A 22,932-nucleotide genomic window follows, 5' to 3' on the forward strand; every position below is an offset into this window, starting at 1 on the left:
AAAAGATGTACTTAGAAACATGAAGCTATTAAGTGGATCAGTTGAGATTTGAACTCAGGCTCATTGTATGCTAAAGCTTGTGCTAATTTACCACACTTCCTCCTATAATGTTGACCTAGTTTAATCTCTATGTTACTAGAACAAAAATGACAAGAAATCTTTTAACAAAAGAGAAAAGATATCCTAGAAACAGGCCCTTAACTATGTGAAAGTATGTATCATAGATAAAGGAAGGTCCATAAATCAATATAAAGTATCAGTTTGTAAATAGCTAAAAAAATTATCACTTAACTATTTAAAAAAAATTAAATCTTTACTTTAGATGACCCAAAATTAATTCCAAATATATTAAATATTGTAACGTAAAAAAGTTAATCTGTAAAGGAATCAGAAGAAAATAGAAATTAATAATCAGCAACCTTTGGATATGAAAGGACTTTCTATCTAGAAGAATACACAGAGCAAACTAAGTAGGTTACACTATGTAAAAATATAAAAATTCCATCAAAACAGAAAATAGAATTGAACAGAAATTTTATCTATCTATAAATATATAAAGAGCATCAATACATATATATGGTATAAACATATATCATACGTATGTATTGATCAATATATAAAGATTCCCTGGGGCACCTGGGTGGCTCAGTAGGATGAGCGTCCCAACTTCGGCTCAGGTCATGATCTCACAGCTCGTGAATTTGAACCCCACATCAGGCTCTGTGCTGACAGCTGAGAGCCTGGACCTGCTCACACTCTGTCTCTCTCTCTCTTTCAAAAACAAATAAACATTAAAAATAAGAAGAGCCCTGGAGTACCTGGGTGGCTCAGTCAGTTAGGCTTCCGACTTTAGCCCAGGTCATGATCTCATGGTTTGTGCGCTTGAGCCCCACATTGAGCTCTGTGCTGACAGCTCTGAGCCTGGAGCCTGCTCCCGATTCTGTGTCTCCCTTTCTCTCTGCCCTCCTCTGCTTGCGTTCTCTCTCTTTCTCAAAAATAAATAAACGTTAAAAAAAATAAAAGAGCCCCTTCAATTTAATAAGAATCTCAAAAAGGGATAAATTATGTGAACATAGAAGATAGTAATAGTATTCAAATAAATGTTCATTAGGTAAAATACAGTATTATAGTTATTCTATCAGTTAACAGTTTTTTTATTGATAATATTTATTGCTGTTAAGGATGCAAAATACTGACATTGGGAATGCATATGTAAAAAGAAAACCAGAAGTTTGTCCAATGAAACAACCTAACAAAGGAAGCAGATTCGTGTATTTGCTTGTTGCTCTTCCCTAATCCATTTTATAGGCTTGTTCTTTGGCCAGGAGCTCCTGTATTTAAGAAAAGAGAAGACCCTCACTGTGTAGTTGGTTTTTATAAGCTTGAAAAGACCATATATTGCATGCCATTAATTTTGTTAGCCCAGGGTTTTAGGTTAGAACTTCATAAAAACATAAAAGAAAACCTCCAGTTTCTTTGGATCTTGGATAAAATTGCCTGTTCCTTATAGAATATGTACCCAGTGGGTATTCAGAGTTTGTGCAGAAAGCAGGAACTGAATTAGTATCAAGCTGAGTCTTGATCACTTTGAGGTGTTTCTTTTGTTGAATGCCAACATTGTTACAAAAGTGCATTTGCTGTGACAAATGAAAATATAACATTTTCCTTAAGAAGTGGATTGTGGAAAGCTTAGTAGCAATAATGTGTTTATCCAAAAATGCCTCTCTTATTTGTTTTCCCCTGAACCTCTGTTCTTTTATTTTTCCCTTGTCAATTTTTATTGTAGTTTAGCCTCTGTGGCAACGGAAGGGAATTTATGTTTTTTAAGAAGGCTAGTTATAGACATTGATTCACTGATGTATTAAGAGGCCAAGAAGTCTGTTTGCAGTTCTTTCAAAAGCTGCTTTTGAATTTTTTTTTTAACAAGTATGTTTAACAAGTAGGACCCAGAATAATGAGTTTTAAAGAAACATACTTTTATCACTATGTTTCCTCTGGAAATAAAAGAATCCACTAAATAAATTACCTTCATATAATAGTGCACTGACTACCTTCAGACCTTATGATGTTAAAAGTACCACTTGTCTACGTATATACAGACTGTATATGACACTGCTGCCTTTTTCCTTCATTTTGTAACTCTTAAGAAGAAAGCAAGAAAGGGAGGAGGAGAGAAAAGGGAATACACCAGCATTTTCTCTCCCAAGAATGAGGGAAAGGAACAGTAAGGCAGCGGAAGGAACACTGGACTGAATTTTGAGGAGTTTGCTTTGTTCTTTAATCTCTTTGCCTCTCACTAGCCATGTGACCTTGGGTTGGTCAGTCTGCCTGTCTGGTTTTTAGCTTCCTCGTCTACAACAAGCTGCATTGAGGGAGCTGTCTCATTTCTCAGCTCATTGCTTGTATAAAGCTGTATAATTCTTTTCAGAGAAATAAGCTCTAGAATGTGGATAATTTAATTCCACATAAAGTAAGAATAATAAAAAAAGATTAATGTTGGTATAGTTGAGAAAAGCCCAAGGGACTCTTGTAGAAGGATATATGTCAAGTACAGGATTTTTATGCTTCTCTTTCTTCTGCCATTTATTAAGGTTCTTGTTCACTTATTTGCTCTAGTTGTATATGCATTGTGCTGTATGTCTTCATCTTCTGACTTACTAATGTGAGCTTGTTTTTTTGTTTTAATTTTTGTTCCTTGTACAAGACAAGCATGGTTTTTTTTTAATGTTTAAAAGAAGGTGGGGAGGGGGAGAGAGAGAAAGAGAAAGAGAACTTCAAGCAGGTTCCTCTCTGCCAGCACAGAGCCCAATGTGGGCCTCGAACTCACGAACTGTGAGATCATGACCTGAGCCAAAAGCAAGAGTCAGACGCTTAACTGACTGAGCCATCAAGGCACCCCAAGATTTTGTTTTTTTATATTCCTTTGACATTGGCCTTCATATTTGTGGAGAAGGTAGTTAAAATAATCAGAGGGTTTAGCTGATTGCTTTTTTCTTCTAGAATTGCAGTCCATTTCCATTTTAATTCTACCAACAGATTTTTCTGTATCTCTAATATCAAAATACTTTTGCTCTGCAACTAGATTTCCTGATTTACCTAAAATAGTATTAATTTGAATGCCTTTGATGTTGCTTTGAAAGCAGTATTTTAAATAGCAACTATTTTTATTCAATACCGTTACTATGGTAATAAAGAACATTCACTTGATTTAAACTTTTCAGAAAAGGAAAACTTAGACTCTATATGTTTCTAGTTGGTTTGAATGTACCACTCTAAGTGTGCCCTTTTGTTCCTATTTTTGAAGTAATTTGTTTTTCTAAGATTACTGTGCATATTTCTTTTTTTTTTGAGAAAAATAAAACATCAAATTTTTACAAACCATTAATTTCTTTAAATCCCTAGTAGAACAGCTCTTCTTTCCCTTTTTAAGTAATTTTGTAATTACATTTTAAATCCTTTTTCAAGTAGCTCTAATGGAATTGCAATTCTTTTGTTGTCCTGGCATTTCCCTGTGATAAACAGAGCTGCCCTTGAGAATAAGAATCTTTTGTATTCATCATGTGTGACCAATAATAGGTACTTAATAAAAGTTTGTCGAGTGGGTGAATAAATGAATAACATATGATTTAATTGATAAAAGTTCCTCCTGCTCAAAATATTAGTTTCACTCCCAATTTTAAGTTTTCTTCCATTACAAATTATGGATATAGAGTAGACCACAAAAATATCAGCAGAATTATTTACTTCATCTAGCACCATGGGTCAGAAGAACTTCTTCTTTGGTCTTTGTTTCACTTTTTAAATAAAACCTTCCTGATTCTTTTGCTTCATATTACCAGCAGATCCAGGCAATGTTGGTTGATCTGTTTTTATGGACCCTTGGAGTATACATTTAGTACTTATTTATTTGCAGGATACATATCTTTTGGTGACATATGTGCTCATTACTAGACCTTAAGCTTATTGAGGACCTAACTTGGTGCCTGACTGAAAAAGTAATTTTTAAATATTCATATTTTGTTTATATATTTAAACAGTACTTCCTAAATGTTATGGAAAAATAAATTTGTACCTTCTCTTTTAAGCAGCCGGTGTGTGTGTGTGTGTGTGTGTGTGTGTGTGTGTGTGTGTGTGTGCATGCACATTGTGTTTCTTCATTGGTTTTATGACTTCCTTAGAAGGTAGAGGAGTGGACAGTGTTAAAACAACTAAAATGTAGGAAATGTGAATGACAAGTACTCTTGAAGACATGTTCATGTGTATGTATAATCATGGTATACACATCTATCTTTTAAAAAATACTACTCTTGGGGCGCCTGGGTGGCGCAGTCGGTTAAGCGTCCGACTTCAGCCAGGTCACGATCTCGCGGTCTGTGAGTTCGAGCCCCGCGTCAGGCTCTGGGCTGATGGCTCGGAGCCTGGAGCCTGTTTCCGATTCTGTGTCTCCCTCTCTCTCTGCCCCTCCCCCGTTCATGCTCTATCTCTCTCTGTCCCAAAAATAAATAAAGAACGTTGAAAAAAAAAATTAAAAAAAAAAATACTACTCTTAGGTATGTACTATGGAGAATACAAACAGGGTATAGGTAAAATAAAAGTTAATGCCTTTTTTTCTTTCATCTCATATCCTTAAATATATTCATTCTTGAATATATTTTTTACAGACTTCTTACATATATTGTAGATGAAGTTATCCAGCACCTTGGGGAAATTGCACTGCTGGAGAAGATTTATTATGTATGATGGCTTATCAACTCCTTAAGTCCCGTAAAGGATATTTTTCACTGTGGCTTTGGGAAATTCATTGGTGATAGGCACTCTAGAACCCTGAAAAACTCCCATGATGACTCTTTGTTAGGCTAAGAGTGATAAGTGAGAGAGGCCATTATTGAAGTGGGGAGATGATGTGGTCCTGAGAGGCGGGGGCTAAAAGACCACACTTAACTTATAAACTCAAGATGGCTGAAACAATGTTCTGATTCGATTGATTTGTAAGATATTTGGTGTTGACTAACTGACAATGACATCCTTAGAACTCAAATAGATGGGCAACCTATGGCAAAAAAAAGGCATAACCTGAATCATCTCTCTACAAAGTACAGTCCTTCCACTTTCCAGACTTGAGCCAGTTCATAGATTTTGAACCCCTTTAATAAAGGGATAGTCAGGTCCCTTTGAGAAAAGACCCTTTTATTTGTCAAAATTAAACTGTACAATGATCTTATGATTTGGCAGGGTGAGTGCCTGGGTGAAAGGGGAACATTCAACCTTTGAGGAACTAAACATTGACTCTACGGTGACACTATATCCTGAGGAACCAAAACATTACTGTAGCAGACCACTAACAGGGCTGTTGGGAACTTAATGGAATTTTGACTCCAGTGTGTATCGCCATAGGCCCAGTGGTCCCTGACTCCACCCCAATTTCAGAATGCATGATTGCAATAAACATACTGAGCCACTGTTAGACACCCTTGTCTATATAATCTCCTTCCCTCCCTCTTTTATATTATATTTTTCTTACTCATGATGTTTTGTGCTTTTAGGTGGAAAGGAACATTTCCCATGTTTTATTGTTTGTCTCTCTTAAGTTTACTTCATCATCCATGCCATTGTTTTCTTCTTGAAGTCCAATAGTTAGACCCCATTCTTTTGTGTTTGTATAAATATTGTTAAAGATATGTGTTTAAAGACCTCGTTAACCATAACATGGTCTTTGCCAGCTTATTTTCTTACCTGCAATTCCCTTTCTAAAGAGAAGAATGTCCTTTGGAACTATTATTGCATTTTTATGATACAGTCAAAGGGGGTGGGTGGAAAATAGAGAAGTGAGAAACAGGAATTTTCATTGAAATGACTTGTTTTCATTAAAAAACAGAAAGAACAGAAAATTGAATACGAGAGAGGAAAAATAGGAAAGAAAAAGTGAATTGAAATAAATACCTATTTTTCCCTATGAGCATATGAGCTAGAGACCCCTGGGATATAAAAGCTGCCTTGTAATAGAGAATGTTAAGTTACACAAGCCATGGAAGGAGTGTAAAGGAAGGTGTAAGAGGTTTGTGGACATTTAGAAAATATTCTTTCCTCACTCCTCCCCACCTTCCCATGTATCAATGATTTGTTTTTGAGCAATAATATGAAATTAGAATTGCTTTACTAGTATCTTTTGATGAATTGTCAATCTATATTCACCATTATGCACAGAGACCAGGCCACCTGAATAGATCCCAATTACTGTAAAGCTATTTTTTTCCCCATAACATTGATCACCTACTAGACCTTCTACATATTTATGTGTTAAATTATCATCCTTGTGCATAGTTTTCATAAAATAATGAGTAACTTGTAAAGTAGGTGCTGATTCACTGTCAACAGATTTGATTGTTTTCATGTGTTCAATGAAATCGTTATGGCCTCCTGGGTGGGTGGCAGATATTGACAAACATTTTGCTCAAGTTACACGTTCAACTCTTCTGAAAAAGTACAGTAAATTTAGTGTTTACTTTTTTATTAATCATTATGTTTTTTAGCTTAGTACTGTTGAAATGATTTCCTATACTTCATAATAAAGGACAAAATAAGAGCTTTCAGGCTGCTCTGTACAATTTAGGGTGGAGTATTTAACTCTAGTTCCTGTATAATTTTCATATCAGCCTAAATTATAGCTTTCTGCATTTCCCACCGACACCATCACCTGAAACCTTGACGTCTGTGTGTATCTCACGGACTACAGCACAGGGTCTGGTGCAACAGGCTAGTATACCACATGGCCTGCAGGGTACTTACTTACTTCTTCCACTATCAGCTCAACTGAATGGTGTTATTTGTCCCAAGGAATGTGTGTCTGAGAGCACTTCATTTTCACAATGGGCATCTGTACTTGTAATGAAGGTGTTAATTAGGTTACTTCTAGAAAGGGCTGGAAAGAAATTGATTTATTCTGACCTAACTACATGCATGTGCATCTTACCCAGTGGTAGCCGAAAACATAGCAGAAGCTCTACGCACAAAGTGGAGGTCTAACAAGGCCATCTGCTGCAGGTTGGGCTCACCAGAAACTGAGTCTGAGAAGTAATTTATGAATGTAAAATGTTTATTAGGGATCAGCGCCCCTGAAGGGAAAAGGAAGGATGTGGGATTGGGTTGAGGAAGAACTTGAACCACCATGCAGACTCTACGAAACCTTAGCCTAACTGGTGGGAAGCCCCGGAGCAAATACCAGATGACAGATACTTCACTGAAGCAGAATGTGGGGGAGGGGGTTGCTTCTCTGTATCAACCACAGCATCCCTAGCATATTTTATTAGTAACACTTAATTAAAAAATAAGATTCTGAGATGAATACTAAATTGAGCAGAATGCTAGCAAGTATAACCAGAACCGTCCTAGGTAAATCAAGACAGCTCCCTGTAAGATTCCCTTCATATCTCCCTGTAAGATTCCCTTCCAGAAGCATATGTTCTTTAAGGGACCTGAAGTTGAAAAGTGGTTAGAAAATCACTGAACTCATCTCACTCATTTGTGTATTGAGAGAAGGGATTAAGAATAGAGGCAGAAATAGATAGAGGACTCAGACTTTCTGACAACCAGTCTGGTATCTTTTCTAATATAACTTGTTGCTTCTAAGTACTGCAAACTATAAAGGAAGATTTGTTCTTTGGTCTACCCTGTATAATGCATATTCATTGATAATACTGCCTGTATTATGAGATAATCTTCAGTTTTCCTTGTAAAATAATAGTGATGTTATGGTGTAATCATTTATGGATTTTGCTTGAATACTAAGAGCATGGGGATGATGTCTGTTTCCTTGCAACATTTATCTTATGGTTTCTGATACTACATTACATTATACTAAGTTATTTTTATTTTTATTTTTTTAATACGAAATTTATTGTCAAATTGGTTTCCATACAACACCCAGTGCTCATCCCAAAAGGTTATACTAGTTATTTTTAAAACTAAGATTAAGTCTTTAACAAGTCTCTTTAATATCCCTTAAGGATTTTATTTTAATTCTTCTTGAAGAAAAAAAAATTAAAACTGGAAAATTAAGTGTAATATGAGCATTAAAAGAAAGAGGAGAGGGGCATCTGGGTAGTTTGGTAGGTTAAGCATCTGACTCTTGATTTTGGCCCAGGTCATGATCTCAAGGTTTGTGAGATCAGGCCAGGAGTTGGCTCCATGCTAAATGTGGAGCCTGCTTAATAATCTTTCTTTCTCTCTCTCTCTCAAAAGAAAAAGAAGAGGGAGAAAATTTATATCTATTAATAAAAATATCAGTAAATTCTTACCAGGTTTTTTAAAGCAACATTATCACTCTGTAGAGATGTTTTATTTGAGTTTCTTTCCTTGCCCATGATAACATAATACTTGAAGTAGTTGAAATACTCATTTCCATAGTGGAGACTATGGAGAAACAAAGGTAAGGACAATGGATTACCTGGAAAGAAACCGTGATTTGGAAATGGTAAAACTTTGACAGTGTTCCTCCAGCAAACAACAACTATTTCTTAGGTTCTTATTGAAGATACCAATTAGGTGGCTATGATAACATCTTTAGATGCAAAGGACTTTTGCGTTACAGAAGGATGGCATCATGTTTTCGTTTTCTTTTGTGCCTTTAATTTCTTTCTTTCTTTTTTCTTTTTCTTTTTCTTTCTGTTTTCTTTTCTTTTTTTATTGTGACAGGGAGATTTTATTTTCTTATCTCAGGAGTTTGCATTTTGGTCTTTTGTTGTTATGGGAATTCTTTTTTTTTTTTCAATTTTTTTTAATGTATTTATTTTTATTTTTGAGACAGAGAGAGACAGAGCATGAGCAGGGGAGGGGCAGAGAGAGAGGGAGACACAGAATCCGAAGCAGGCTCCAGGCTCTGAGCTGTCAGCACAGAGCCTGATGCGGGGCTCCAACCCACGGACTGTGAGATCATGACCTGAGCTGAAGTCGGATGCTCAACCAACTGAACCACCCAGGCACCCCTGTTGTTATGGGAATTCTTATTGTATTTGTTACATCTTATGTTTGGGGAGGATTACAAAGTGGCTGTTGTTTACAAAAGGGAAAATAAAGAATTGAGTCACAATAAATGTACAAAATTTTGAGTTAGGATTGGAAAGATTATTTTATTTTTCTCATCTTTGATTTTAAATAATTAAGTGTATTGTGTCACAATTGATTGTCCAGAGAGCCCAAATCAGTGTAATCATGTGTAGTATGCCCTCCAGATCTGAAAGCCTCAGGATCATTCTGTTGATAGGGAGAAGGGAAGAGTGGGTGAAAGTCTACAAAAGCTTATGTTAATTAAAGTATATCTCCGACTGGTAGAAAATCATGTTCAGACATCATTTCATCATTAGTCAACTCATCAAAATACCATTTTTCAGAAAATCCTCTGGTTCTTTTCATTGGCTTTAGTGAAATTATTCTAAGAGCTTCATAGAAGGACTGAGATCCAGTGTTTGCATAACTGTCATTTTCTTAAGAAATAGACTTTGGGCCTCCTGAGAAAGCAGCTCATCTGGTGTGACATTTGCTGCAAGAGAATGAAGTATTATTTTAAAAATTTTGCTTCTTAACAAAGGAAATATCCATCTGTTTTGGTCTTTTTCCCAGCATCTGATAAACAATGGGTTGCTAATTAATTAGTTGATAGGCAGAAATCTAGGAGAGTAAAGAAGGACTAATGTAAGAATTCTAAATGATTTTTCACATACTTGGATTTTTCTAAGGATAATTTCTTTTTAATGTTTATTCATTTTTGAGAGACAGAGAGAGACAGAGCATGAGTGGAGAAGGGGCAGAGAGAGGGAGACACAGAATCTGAAACAGGCTCCAGGCTCTGAGCTGTCAGCACAGTCCCCAATGCAGGGCTCAAACTCACCAACTATGATTTCCTGACCTGAGCCGAAGTCGGACACTCAACCGACTGAGCCACCCAGGTGCCCCTCTAAGGATAATTTTTATTGTGTACTTTTATTCTCATAAAGAAAAAGTGAACAATCATACATTTATGGGATAAAGTTGGTCATATTTTGGAATTTATGAATATAATGATAAAAAACATTTTAAAAGGATGTAGTTTTAGGCTGCTATTTTCTATTTGTGTATATGTGAACTTTTTTTGACATTCATGATAGCTACTTGAAGGATCTTCATGTTTGCTTGGTATTGTTTGCATTTATGATATTCAGATTAAAGGATGCTTTGAATGTAGGAATATTCATTATAGATTTCATAGTTCAGGTGGCTTTGTAAATAATCTCTTACATGCTACTTTTGCTGTGTGTGTGTGTGTGTGTGTGTGTGTGTGTGTGTGTGTTTTAAATCCTATCAATATGTTATCTCTAGAGATTGTCTTCAGATTTACAATCAAATTTTGTGTGTGTGTGTGTGTGTGTGTGTGTGTGTGTGTGTGAAAACCTCCAGCTATTTTATGTTATGGTTGTTTACATTAGGAATTCTGATTTTTCTTTGCATTTAAATCAGTTTGAGAATCATTCAGTAAAACTTGTATTTATATTTTTAGCGCCCAAGGATATATCGTATTCAATGTAGCTGTTTGATTGAACAGTTCTTTACTTGAGGTATAAAGTTCATGTTTGCTGTTGGGTTTTGGCTTTATTTTTCAAGATCTGTTTTGGGAAAGGGATAAATGGAGGGGGGAAAGGGAAAAGGAGAAACACTACAAATCATTCATTTAATGAAATGCTACAATAAATTGCAAAGTGCACTGAAAGACAATGGTCCTATCAGAAGAATTTACTAGTCATTTCATTGAAATAAACATTAATTCTGTTCATTAAAAATATCGGTAGATAAGTCAATAATATAATTTGATTTTTGAAAATATGAACTCAAAGAGGAAGTGTACTTGAAGAAGAAAAATAAATTGTGCTTTTTTGTTTCTGTGGACTCTTTCTCAGTCCCTCCCCAGGTGCACTGTACGAATGTCAGAGTGGTGAACACAAGCAGGAGAATAGAGGCCAATTAAATATCTGATTCAGTGTGTTTCAATAAATATGAAGAAAAATCCACATCCTGCTTCTCAGCCTACTTTGTAAACACTGTGTTCACAAATGTTTAACATCTGGCTCTTCAGTAACTGGGAAGTGGGGATTGTCATCAACTGCAGATTTTCAGTATTTTGTGGAAATTGCACACCTTCAGTTAGAGATGGATTTACTGCAGATTGGAGTTTCAGCTTTGCACTCTGTCTCAGCCTGATGGTGTGACCCTCTCAAGGCTGGAGGTCTGGTACCCTTGCTTTTCATGATTGATAGATGACCAGTTTTGCTTTTCTAAAAGGCATTATGATTAACTGGGGAAGTTTTCTTTATGCAATAAAAATGGAAATATCATTTCAACTAATATTTACCTAAAATTTTAATCTGTATCAGATAATGTTCTGTATCCTGGTGGCACTATACTTCTAGAGGGAGAAGGAGAGGTGTGTAGACAATTACACGTAACATTAGAAATGTAGGATGAAACATTCTGTAAGTGTAAGCACAGAGTATACTCAGAGTACACACAGTAGGGCCATCTATTCCAGATTTTGTAGGAAGAGAGAAAAAAAAGAGGTGGCATCAAGGAAGCCTTCCCATAGGAAAGACTAGAGGTAATGAGTATCTAGTTCTGGAAGTACGGGATTAGTATCAGAGTGATAGACTACTTTATGCAAGGCAGATCACTGTGCAGTACAACTGTTTCTAAAGTAGAACTGAAGATCCTTCCTTACATTCCTCTTTTCTCTCTCTTTTTTTTTTTTGCTCCCATTTCCTTACTCTCTCTCCTCTCTCTTACCTTCTTCTCTCCCTCTTTTCTCCCTTCTTTTCCCTTCCCTCCTTCCTTCATTATGAACTTCATAAGCACAGAATTTTATTAATCAAATTTTTGGTTCATGGGCCAGTGTCATCATTGGATTATCCCTGGTCTGCATTGATTTATTTATTCATTTATGATGCAGTAGTTCATAGATATGAAATATTAACAATTATGACCTACCTTTTGCTTTTCTATTTCATCTTCTTACCCCTTCTAAAAGATAACCATTATCCTGGTTTATGTATATTATTCTTTACTGGGCTGCTTTTTTTTCATATATAACATGTAAACAATACATTGGTTGTTTTTTTAACTCAATATATGATATTCTTCTGTATGTAATCTACTAGTATTTTTTCCACTCACTATTTTACTATGCTTTTATTTGTAACTGAATTCATTCTGTTTCACTTCAATTAATATTCCATTGTGTGTCTATGCTACAGATTGTCAATTCTTCTGTTGATGGGCAATTGAGTGGTTTGTCTTTATGTTGTAATGAATAGTACTGCTATGAATGTTCTTTTACTTGCTGCCTAAGACATTATGTGAACGTTTCTGCAAGTATATACGTCAGAATGGCAATATAGGCATTTAGGTTGTGCAGAGGTTAAATTTAAAAGATAATCCCACATTGTTTTCCAAAGCTATTGTACCAGTTTGCATTCCCACCAGAAATATATGAGCTTATGTTGATCCACATCCTCTCTAACACTTCATCTTGTGAGATTAATTTCTGTCAATCTAATGCCACATGATGTGAATGCTATCTATCCGTATGTAGTTTTGATTGCCACTTCCCAGGTTACTACTGAGATTGTGTATTTTCTAGGTATATTTATTGGTCATAAATATCTCTTCTAATCTTTCAATTACAAGATTTTGCTAGTCTACACTAATGAGTACTTTTTATATTTGTATTTGTAGTTGTTGCAATATCTTAATCATAAAAAGAGAGTCATTAAAGTAAAATAGACATATTTTAGTACTACATAAAATGGTGGGTACATTTCTAATAAAAGATGTGCAGTCAAAATAATTGACAAATTAAAAGAATAGGTAATAATTTAATTTTGACATTATTTCCGTGAATGATTTTTTTCACAACTTGATGTTTATTTTTCTTTTGACAGAACGATTTCGAGACTTACTACTTCCTCCATCTAGTCAAGACTCGGAGATTCTACCATTCATTCAATCTAGAAATTATCCCAAGTAAGCACTAGGAGTTCAGTGGATCTTGGGAAGGGGAGGGGTGTGGTGACGGGAGAGATTTGGGAGGTAAAAAACAATGTTTTCTTTCTAAGGATTTCTGAAAAAGCTAGAATACCCTAACCTAATTAAGTAGGGCATCTCCTGTACTGTAATGTCTTAACCCACAGCTGGGTCAGAGAAAAAAGACTTGCTTGTGGTACAGCCCAGCTGTGACTGGGAGCATGTGCAGAGTGCAGACTGTAAGTTACCTGCTCTTCTAGGTGCCTGGCCGTGCTCCTTTTTGCTTGAATCTGTATCAGTAGCAACAGATATTTTGTGGGTGTTCCCTCATCTGGTTTCCTGTTTTCTAACCTTTAAATGCAAGGATTCATTCATGTTGTAATAAGTGGTTTTCAAATAACCCACATGTTAGCTATGATTTTAGTAATTTCTGTATATTCCTCTTTACTATCTTGATAATTATGGGAAGTAGAATCTCTTTCTTCTCTTAGATGCCAGAGGTTACGTATTGGTTGAAGGAATATGCCTTCATCTTTCCAGAAAATAAGGAAGTAGCAGGTTTTTTTTTTTTTTTTTTTTTATTAGGCATCCTTTTCCCTAAAAGCTGATGGATGCTAGTATCTTGATCCCTCCTGTAGAAGCTTGGTGCACCTTCTACTTCATGAATGTCTTACTGTATTTACTAGCTACCATACAACAAGCTGGAGAGTGAATAATCTGGTATCTGATATAGAAAAGGAAGCTCACCAAGTTAAAGAATTAGAGCTTGATTTATATATACTTCATCAAAGCCAATCAATATGATAAATGACTCATTCTTTTGTTTGGCAGTGTTTTCAAGTATCCACTGAATTTCACTTTCTAGAATAATTTTTTCCTCTAATACTTAGCTTTGATAGTATTTCTTTAACTCTGATAACAAAATTAAATACAGAATCCAAATTACCTGTTCTTTGTCTTTGATATTAATCCAGATTTAATCTTAAGTAATAATCTTCTAGTCCCCTGATGGGGTTCCTCCTCAGGGACAGACAAAAAGCCTGGACAGCCTTCCATGCATACATGGTGTTTCATATACGTATTGACAGGGAGCACAGAGGAACCCAAAGGAATTGACACATGTCTGTCAGTGTTTTTGTCTCCAGCTGCTGTTTAGAGGCCACTGATGCCTGTTCTTCTGCCTCTTAGGCTTACTGTCCGCCTGATACTTTTGCTTGAAGAGGGGAATCACAGTCATTTCTCTGTTGGTAATCTGTTTGCAGCTATTTCCCTAAGTTTCCTTAGCTGTATGTTCTTACATGTATCTTTTTTGCTCTTAGATTACTTTTCTGATAGTGATGTGATTCATGCTAATATTTAACAGAGATGCCATGTGGCGATCCTTTGTCAGTGTCTAATCCTTAGGGTAAACTTGTTTTGTTTTGTTTCATTTTGTTTTGTTTGCATCTGTGGACTGGAAGAATAAAAGTCGTCCACTGATGCCACATACCCCATGTCGTGGTGATTAAGAGTACAGACTCTGAAGCAGATTGTCTTACCAGCTGACTTTGTGACTTGGGTCACCTAACCCTCTGTGCCTCAGATCCACCTGTGTGGAAGGTGTGAGATAATAATACTTAACCACTTAGGGGTGTTACGAAGATTGAATAAATTAATAAATGAAAAAATACTTAGAACTCAACTTGACACATACTTCATTCTAGCTGCAAGTGTTATTCGTTTAAAATTACATATAGAATTAACTAGAATTGCATGTTTCCAAACACCTTAGGGAAATAGATCGTTCATTGATCTTATAACAGGATACTTCTGTTAACCTGCCCTTATTAATATTTAGGGAAGTACTATTTATTTAATATTTCTAAACTATTGCTGATGTGAGGCACTGCTTTGGTGACCACTTAACAGCTTTATGAGTTTCAGTTTTCTGAACTATCAAATGAAAGCATGCTAATTAAAGGTTTCTGGGTCTGAATAACATTTATGAAAAAATTCTGGATTAAATACAGTTAGTTTATTCAAGTTATAGAATATTAAGCATCTGCATCCTCCCATTGCCCATATAATGTCTAGTTTGGCAGTGGAATTTTAGGAGGTGCTGAGAACAGAGAAAGGATAATAGAATTCTATTTGTGCTGTGCCTGAGGAGTGTTAAATTGGTCCAGAATAGAGCATAGGAACAAAAACTCTGGGCATGTAGTAATGCCCATGTAAAGAATGCTGGGGTAGAAGAGACCATTGTGCTAAGGGCCATTCAGTAAATATAAGTGGGCAGGGATTTGTGTATGTCTAGACCTAATTTAAACTATTTTTGAATTATTCATGGTTTTAAATATCCTCATTTAGTCTCTCATTTGTATTCACTTGCAAATATAATATCATTTATTTGTTATTGAAGATAACAAATAAGTCAAGGAATTTGTAATTTTGTGACATGCAAAAATTTCCAGAAAGCTGAAAATGTAATCAGACCATTAGTATTTGTTGCTTTCATTCATAATGCAGTATACCTGTTTACGCTAAGATTTTTTTCCCCTCACTTTTTTGCTTGTTTTAGTGACTCACTAAATACAGACTCTATTAGTGAGACATGTTTTAAAAGCTGAAATATTGTTTAAGAAGTAACTTGTTGCCCTATATCGTGTAGTGTTACAGGGTGATTTTCGCAGAGCATAGTGTAGCTGACCTTCTAGTGATCCACACTCTACCCTGGTTAATAAAAGCTGATAAGTGGACGGTGGTAATTGAATTGAGGGTAGGATCTTCAGTCAGCATATCGTACCTATAATCTTAAGCGTCTTGTTATCAAGAGATGACCTAACAGATAATGAAATAGGGAAAAGAGTACATTTTATTCAGTGAAAAAATATTTGTGAAGAAGAGAACTGACCAGTTCTTGAAGTGTGTGTGTGTGTGTGTGTGTGTGTGTGTGTGTGTGTGTGTGTTTTAATGGAAAGCCATTAGGGGAAAAAAAATGTTCCCTGCTGGGAAACATTATTCCAAAATATAATACTGTTCATTCATCACATTTTTACATTTGTGATCTTCCATTTGACGCATTGCCAAAGCCCAGCACATCCATTCTCATCAGGATGTATTTGGAGATGTTGCATCATGAAAACTCTTGCAGCATGAATAGGTGTGACCATTGTTAGAGACAGATGAGGGGTGCCTGAGTGGCTTAGTCAGTTAAGCGTCCAACTTCGGTTCATGTCATGATCTCACAGTTCGTGGGTTCGAGCCTCGCATCTGGCTCTGTGCTGACAGCTCAGAGTCCGAAGCCTGCTTGGGATTCTGTGTCTCCCTCTCTCTCTGCTCCTCCCCTGCTTGCATTTTGTGTCCCTCTTTCTCAAAAATAAACATTAATTTTTTTTTAAAAAAGAAACATAAGAATGAAAAGAAGAAAATGAATGTATACCCAGTACAAAACAAATGTTGATTCATAGGTTAGAGGAAAGAAATGGAGATAATGAAACATAAGGTTTGTTGCTCATTTCTTTGGTGTCACTGTCATTAACTTTGAAGGATTTAGGTTTATAATGTATTTAAACAAGAGAGTAGCTATAAATACTCATATCCTTATGGATGCAGCTTGGAGACGTAAAGCGATTGGAAGACATTTGGAATAATTTTACTCACAAATGACTTGCAACCATTTTAGCAATTAGGCCAGCAAAACATGATCCAATGACTCTGGAAGTTTAACCCGAATGTGCATAAAAATACTGTGAAAATGTAGGAATAAAATGTTACATATCTTTATTTGGTTCTCATGAAGATCAAGTTCTCTGGATTTCATAATTATTAAGAGAAAGGAATATTATTTACGATAAAATTCAGAACTATTCCCCTTTGATGTGGTTTACTACCACAGGATAACCTTCATTATTTAGACAATAAAAGCAATGCCTTACCATTTCTAATGGACTGCTTAAAAATGGCTTCAAATGGTGATATCATGTGATACACTTAAACTGCGAAGCCTCAGAAGACTTTTCCAGATTTCATCTGTTTATGTAAATGAGGGTGAAGTGACTTATCCAAAGTCATATGAAAGAGCTGGATCCCAAACTCAAGGTCTGCCTGGTCCCTAAATTATACCTAATTATGCCATACTGTCTCTCATTCATTCTTCTCTCCACTTTTCCATTAATCCATCCTTCAAATATTTATTGAACAATTACTGTGCACTAGAGGCAGTCACAATTACTGAGAATACAAAAATAATAAGGACATAGCATGTGGCTTTGAGGGACCTAGGGTCTAGTGAGGAAAAGGCAGAATCAGACTTTAATGGAAAGGCCCATAGTTATAGATCAATGCACTAAATTCAGTGGAAGAAGAGAAGAGCAAGTGTCTTCCTATCTAGGTAATTCATGTGATGTTTAATTTTCCCTTTGAGTAAAGTCTTGACAAATGGTATGGAGCCAGATGAAGAGGTGCATAACAGCATATAGAGCCATGGAAGTGGGTTGTTCATTGATCACCTTCAGGTATTCTTGCTGAAAAGCCTTTGTGTGTGTGTGTGTGTGTGTACATGTGTGTATGTGCACATGTATACATTGTGTGTATGTGCACACGTATACAGTTTGTGTAAACACACACTGAAGGGCTAGGGTGTAAGGAGAAATGAGGGCAGGGACCACTCCATGAAGGAGCTGGATGGTCATTTACAGGAGCTTGGACTTTGTTGTGAAGACAATGGAACATCATAAAAGATCTTTAAGCAAAGGAGCAAAATCCTTAGATTCACATTTTCATAGTTTACCATGGAGCCAGAGAGGGACATGAGGTACATGAGGACATGAGGGCTAGCACACTAGCTAGTTGATAATTTTATATTCAGGAAATCAATGAGAAAGGATCAATTTTGTGGTGATAGTAACAGGGAAAAGCAGGTAGATATCTCAGGATTTTAGGAGGCACATGACAAGAATGTCATGACTACTGGACAAAGGGCAGGAGGATGAAAACTGAAGGGGAGGGGCAGGGAGAAGAAGGAGTTCAAAGAAGGGTTTCAAGCATTTTCACTTGGATCACATCCTGGATTCATGGTCCCATGACTGGGGACAAGTGGCAGGTCTCTCTGAGCATTTTTTTTTTTTTTTTTTTTTTTTTTTGGTTTCTGTTTCAAATGGAGGTAATAATGGTACCACAGGAAAAACTCCCTATTTCTTTTACTCTCACATACAATTCTTCAGACACCAGATGTAGGGTGTGGTTTTTCCCACACCAACCAATTCTTCAATACCAGCTGGGTGTCCTACATTCAATTCAGTTCAGACACTAACCACAGTTAGTGTAGACCCCATTCCCATATGACTGTCCACCCTCATTTCTAATGCCAACAGCAGGTAGTAGGTCCCCAGTGTACCCACAATCTCTATCCAAATTGGCTACAAATCAGAAATTCCCATGACCTTCTCCTCAGATTTAATCATTTGCCAGAACAGCTTACAGAACCCAGAAATACTTTATGGATTTACTATGTAGTAAAGAATATAATAAAGGACACAGATGAACATGAACAGCCAGATGAAGAGATACATAGGGCAAGGTCTAGAAGGGTCTTGAGTCCAGGAGCTTCTGTCACCATAGAGTTGAGCTGCACCACCCTCCCTAGACTGTAGATGTGTTCACCAACCTGGAAGCTCTCTGAACCCCACAGCATTGGAGTTTATGGAGGTTTCATCACAGAGGCATGATTGATTATTAACTTCATTTCCTGCTTGGCTTCTCTCTCCAGAAAATATAGAGCTGAACATTCGAAGCTTTTAATCATGGCCTGGTGCTTGTGGTGACTAGTAGCCCCCTTCCACGAGCCTACCAAGAGGCACCTCATTAGAAAAAAATAGGTTCCCATCACCCAGGAAATTCCAAGAGATTTAGGAGCTCTGTGTTGGGAGCCAGGGGCAGAGACCAAAATCAATATTTCTTATTATTTCACAAGTAGCTTCTCTCTAATATTGCTTTGAGGAATGCACAGTGCCTGGCATAATTCTACTCTGTAAGACTTTGTGACAGTTCAATAAAACAATACAAAGTACCTTGCAAATGCAGATTCTCTCCACCAGTCCTCATTCTCAGCTCTCTTCTGCCTTTTCTCGAAGCTATGCCTTAACTCAGGGTGGGGGAAAGTTCCTACCATATGGCCTGCCTTAGTGTCTTCAGTCTGGATCCTGCCAGAAGGCACCCATTGTTCTGACAAAGGCAACTGTGTACAGCTTCCACAAGTACAGCTATGCCTAACATTTTAGTCTTGCCTTTCCCTAAAGGATTATTGTTTCTCATCTTCTCATCCCTACACTTAGGTTTTCTTTTGTGTAGTGGGTGATATGCCAATACCCATCTGGCAAGAGATCTAACAAGTTGATATTCTGACTAGAGTATGGAATGCAGTAATGAGGATTCTCAGTTCATTTGATACTCGCAAAGGTAGGCAAGCAAGATGTCAGAATTAAGCTGGAAGTAGGTCCCAGCCCCTGGGCTGACAGTCACGCATAGAAACCCTGCTGTCAGGATTGCAGAAGCAAAGTGGACCGCCAAACCCTACAAACAACCCTACAAAAACTGAGGCAGTGCTGAAATTGGGAAGACTGGCCCAGACATGTGATAAATCAAGAAATTATGTTAGTGCAAGGCTAGTGGGAAGGCAGCAAGGATACCTCAGTGCTGAGTGAGAGATGAGCTTATCCGGACTCAAGTAAGGAAGGGATCAAGAATAGGGCCAAGAGGAACCTGCAGCTGGGAGGCCAGACAGCCAAAATCCCAAAATGAGCTGAGAAAGTAAACAGTTTCTAGGGGATAAAGTACGCATGTGTGCTTTTCTATCTAGCGCCTTTGCAAGCCGTCTACTTATGTTGTTCTGCCCCGTCCTGCACTCTCTGCTATCATAGATCTTCTCAGACACTAGGTATTTTTAGTTTCTGAGATTACTGTTCATTGGTTTGTTTGTTTTGACTCAGAGATTGTCTGTCAGGTGAGAGAGAAAGTGGCCTGAAGTTCTTCTTTTGTTACAAATCTTAAATTCCCACTTTAACTTCCTTGGACTGGAACTGCCTCCTTTTTTCATAAAGTGATTTCTAGCTCATTAACAATATTCTCAGCTCTACAAGAGGGTGGTGTCATCAGAGTTAAACCATGATTTCAAATGCTGTTTATGAATTCTATAGATTAGGTGAATTTTATCTTATTTATTCATTTTTTAAGTGTTTATTTTTAAGAGAGAATGGGGGAGGGGCAGAGAGAGAGGGACACAGAGAATCCCAAGCAGATTCTGTGCTGACAGCAGAGAACCCTGTCTGGAGCTTGAACCCACAAACTGTGAGGTCATGACCTGAGCCAATATCAAGAGTTGGACACTTAACAGACCGAGCTACCCAGGAGCCCCTAGATTAGGTGAATTTTAAAGCAGCCTTATATTAGTGCTGTTAGCACAGCGCCTGGTTGGGATTATGTCTCTTCACCCGCCCCCCTCAAAAAATAAATAAACTTTAAAAAAAGCCTTATATTAAACTTATCAAGTCATAATGGTTTATGGTGGTATAATTTTAATAATATATCTGTTTGTTAGAATTCCTTGTCAGAATTTTTCTCTTTGCAAACCCTAAATTAATTAATGGCTTCTATTCGTAAGACGTGATTGAATAATTCAGACTTCCAAGAAACAAACATCAGTCAAAGTGGTTTTTTAAACAGTGTTGCTTTTATTTATACGTGATTGAATTAGGTAAAAAAATCACACATGAAGTAGAGATTTCTTAACCCGCTGCTGGTGAAGTGTCTTTCCTTAAGTTGTTCCTAAAGTCCAAACAATGTGGGCCATCACCTATCAATCCCACCAAGTCTTAACTGACATAGATGTTAAGGGCCTACCCTGATCAACATATTTAAAATCACCACCTGCCCCAGCTCACTCCCTATCCTCTTTATCTGCTCTACCAGCAACATCAATGTCACATGGGATAATGTTAGAAATAAAAATCTCAGATGTTAGCCCTGATTTACTGACTCTGAAAATCTGGGGGTGGAACCCAGTCCTGTGTTTTTAATAAACCTTCTAGGAAATTCTGATGCACACTAATGTTCGAGAACCATTACAGCAAGATAGATTTTAAATACTGTTTCAGCCTTTTTAACACCCTCTCACTTCTAGTTGTTTTTACTGATATGATTATCTCCTGGGAGTAGAATGGTCTAAAATTCCAAAACCATCCTCTCCAGAGAAACAGAGACATTCATCTTTTTCCCAGATAAAGAAAGAATTGTTATATGAAGGATGGCCCCAAACCCTTCCAGCCTGCAAAGCAGGATTTTCCAGAAGTTCCTTGGCACAGTGTGCCCTTTTCAGACTTTATTCGCCTTTTTGTTTTATCCCTAACCAAAATAATTTATTACTGTAATAAATTAATATGTGATCATTAAGGAAATGAGCTTTGGAATCAGACTCAAAAGGAACTGAATAAGTCTTTCCTGCCTCGGGAAAATTACTTAACATTTTTGAGCTTTAGTTCCTGGTCCAGCAAAAGGGGAGGTTATACCCCCTGAGAAAGCTATCATGTGGATTAGGAGGGGAGTTGTATATAGAACAAGTGTAGGCCCTGGATTAAATTAAATGTTCAATGAAGAGTATCTGTTGTTAGTACACCTCATTTTAGGATTTGGAGCTAAGAGTCTGGGATAGTTTTTGATTTTTTTTTTCATTAGAAGAACTTTTTATTTAAAGTGAAAGCTAATCAGATAAAGATAAGACAGGAAAATAATTTTCCAAAAATGTACATTTAAATTAGCATTAAATGGATGCGAATTACAACCCTTTATTATTTTTAATAATAATATCTAATGTTTGTCAAATGCTTACCATGTCCAAGAACAGTGTTAAAAGCTGATCAGGTGTATTCCCATCCAGCTACATAAAATAGAAATGTAGCTTAAAATGATGAGGGCTTATTGTTCTCATGTAACAGGAAGTACCAAGATAATTGGTGGCTGGAATGTGTTCATTGTCAGCACCTCACATCTGAGGTGTCTGTACCTCTCCTCCCGTTTGCTCTCATGGTTGCAAGAGGACTTCTCAGCTTCAGCCACCATATCCTCATTCCAGGCGGAAGGAAGAAGAGCAAAGTGCATGCAAGGTGCATGAGGGCTGAGTTGGCCTCCCTTTCAAGGAATTTCTCAGAACCCCAACCGAGAACTTCTTATACCTAGTTATCCTAAACTCTTTTTTAAGTGGGCACATTACTATAACACCACCCAAGAGTTAGGAATGAAGAAGGAAAAAGAGATAAAGCGTAGACAGCCAGTGTCCTTTGCCTTGCCTGAATTAATTCATTTAATCCTCACAATAACCAGTGAGACATGTATTATTTAGATCCCTGTCTATTTACAAAGGATGTAACTGAGGCACAGAGTGATAGGTAACTTGATCAAGGTCATGTAGCCACCATCTGGTAAAGCCATGATTTAAACTAGATCTGAGAACCTACATTCTAATTTTCTATGTTACTATATATTAAAAACATAGTTTTATTATCTTCCTTAAATTTTCCATAATAACTCTTTTAAGTTGTATTTTTCCTCCTACTAGGATTTTGAAAGGCAGATTTTTACTGTTAAAATTTCTGTACTGAAAAAAATTGCTGTGGAAGTTTTGAGAATAGAATATTTCACCCTACTAAGAGCATTCTCCCCAACAGTGAATGAGGACTTGACTATAGTGGTCTTGAAGTTAAAGGCAAATGAACATGTTGAACAGATTTTTTTTTTCAGTACTTCTTTCAACAAATATTTGTTTGGTGCCTACTAATTACCAGCAACTGGAGATAACTAATGGGCTACACTATTTTAACACAGCATCCTGGTTTTCTTGGGTTTCTGAGTTAGTGATAAAAC

At 36.7% G+C, this 22,932-nt stretch overlaps 1 protein-coding gene across 1 annotated transcript in view; it reads left to right on the forward strand.

Moving 5' to 3' along the window:
- NOX4 (NADPH oxidase 4) overlaps positions 1–22,932 on the forward strand; it is a 165,309-nt gene that overhangs the window by 102,022 nt on the left and 40,355 nt on the right. The window contains exon 13 of the mRNA XM_042905676.1: positions 12,960–13,041. Within this exon, the coding sequence (XP_042761610.1) occupies positions 12,960–13,041 (82 nt within the window). The remainder of the gene's footprint in view (positions 1–12,959; positions 13,042–22,932) is intronic.

Source organism: Panthera leo, chromosome D1, assembly GCF_018350215.1.
Source record: "Panthera leo isolate Ple1 chromosome D1, P.leo_Ple1_pat1.1, whole genome shotgun sequence".
NCBI classification, from domain to species: domain Eukaryota; kingdom Metazoa; phylum Chordata; class Mammalia; order Carnivora; family Felidae; genus Panthera; species Panthera leo.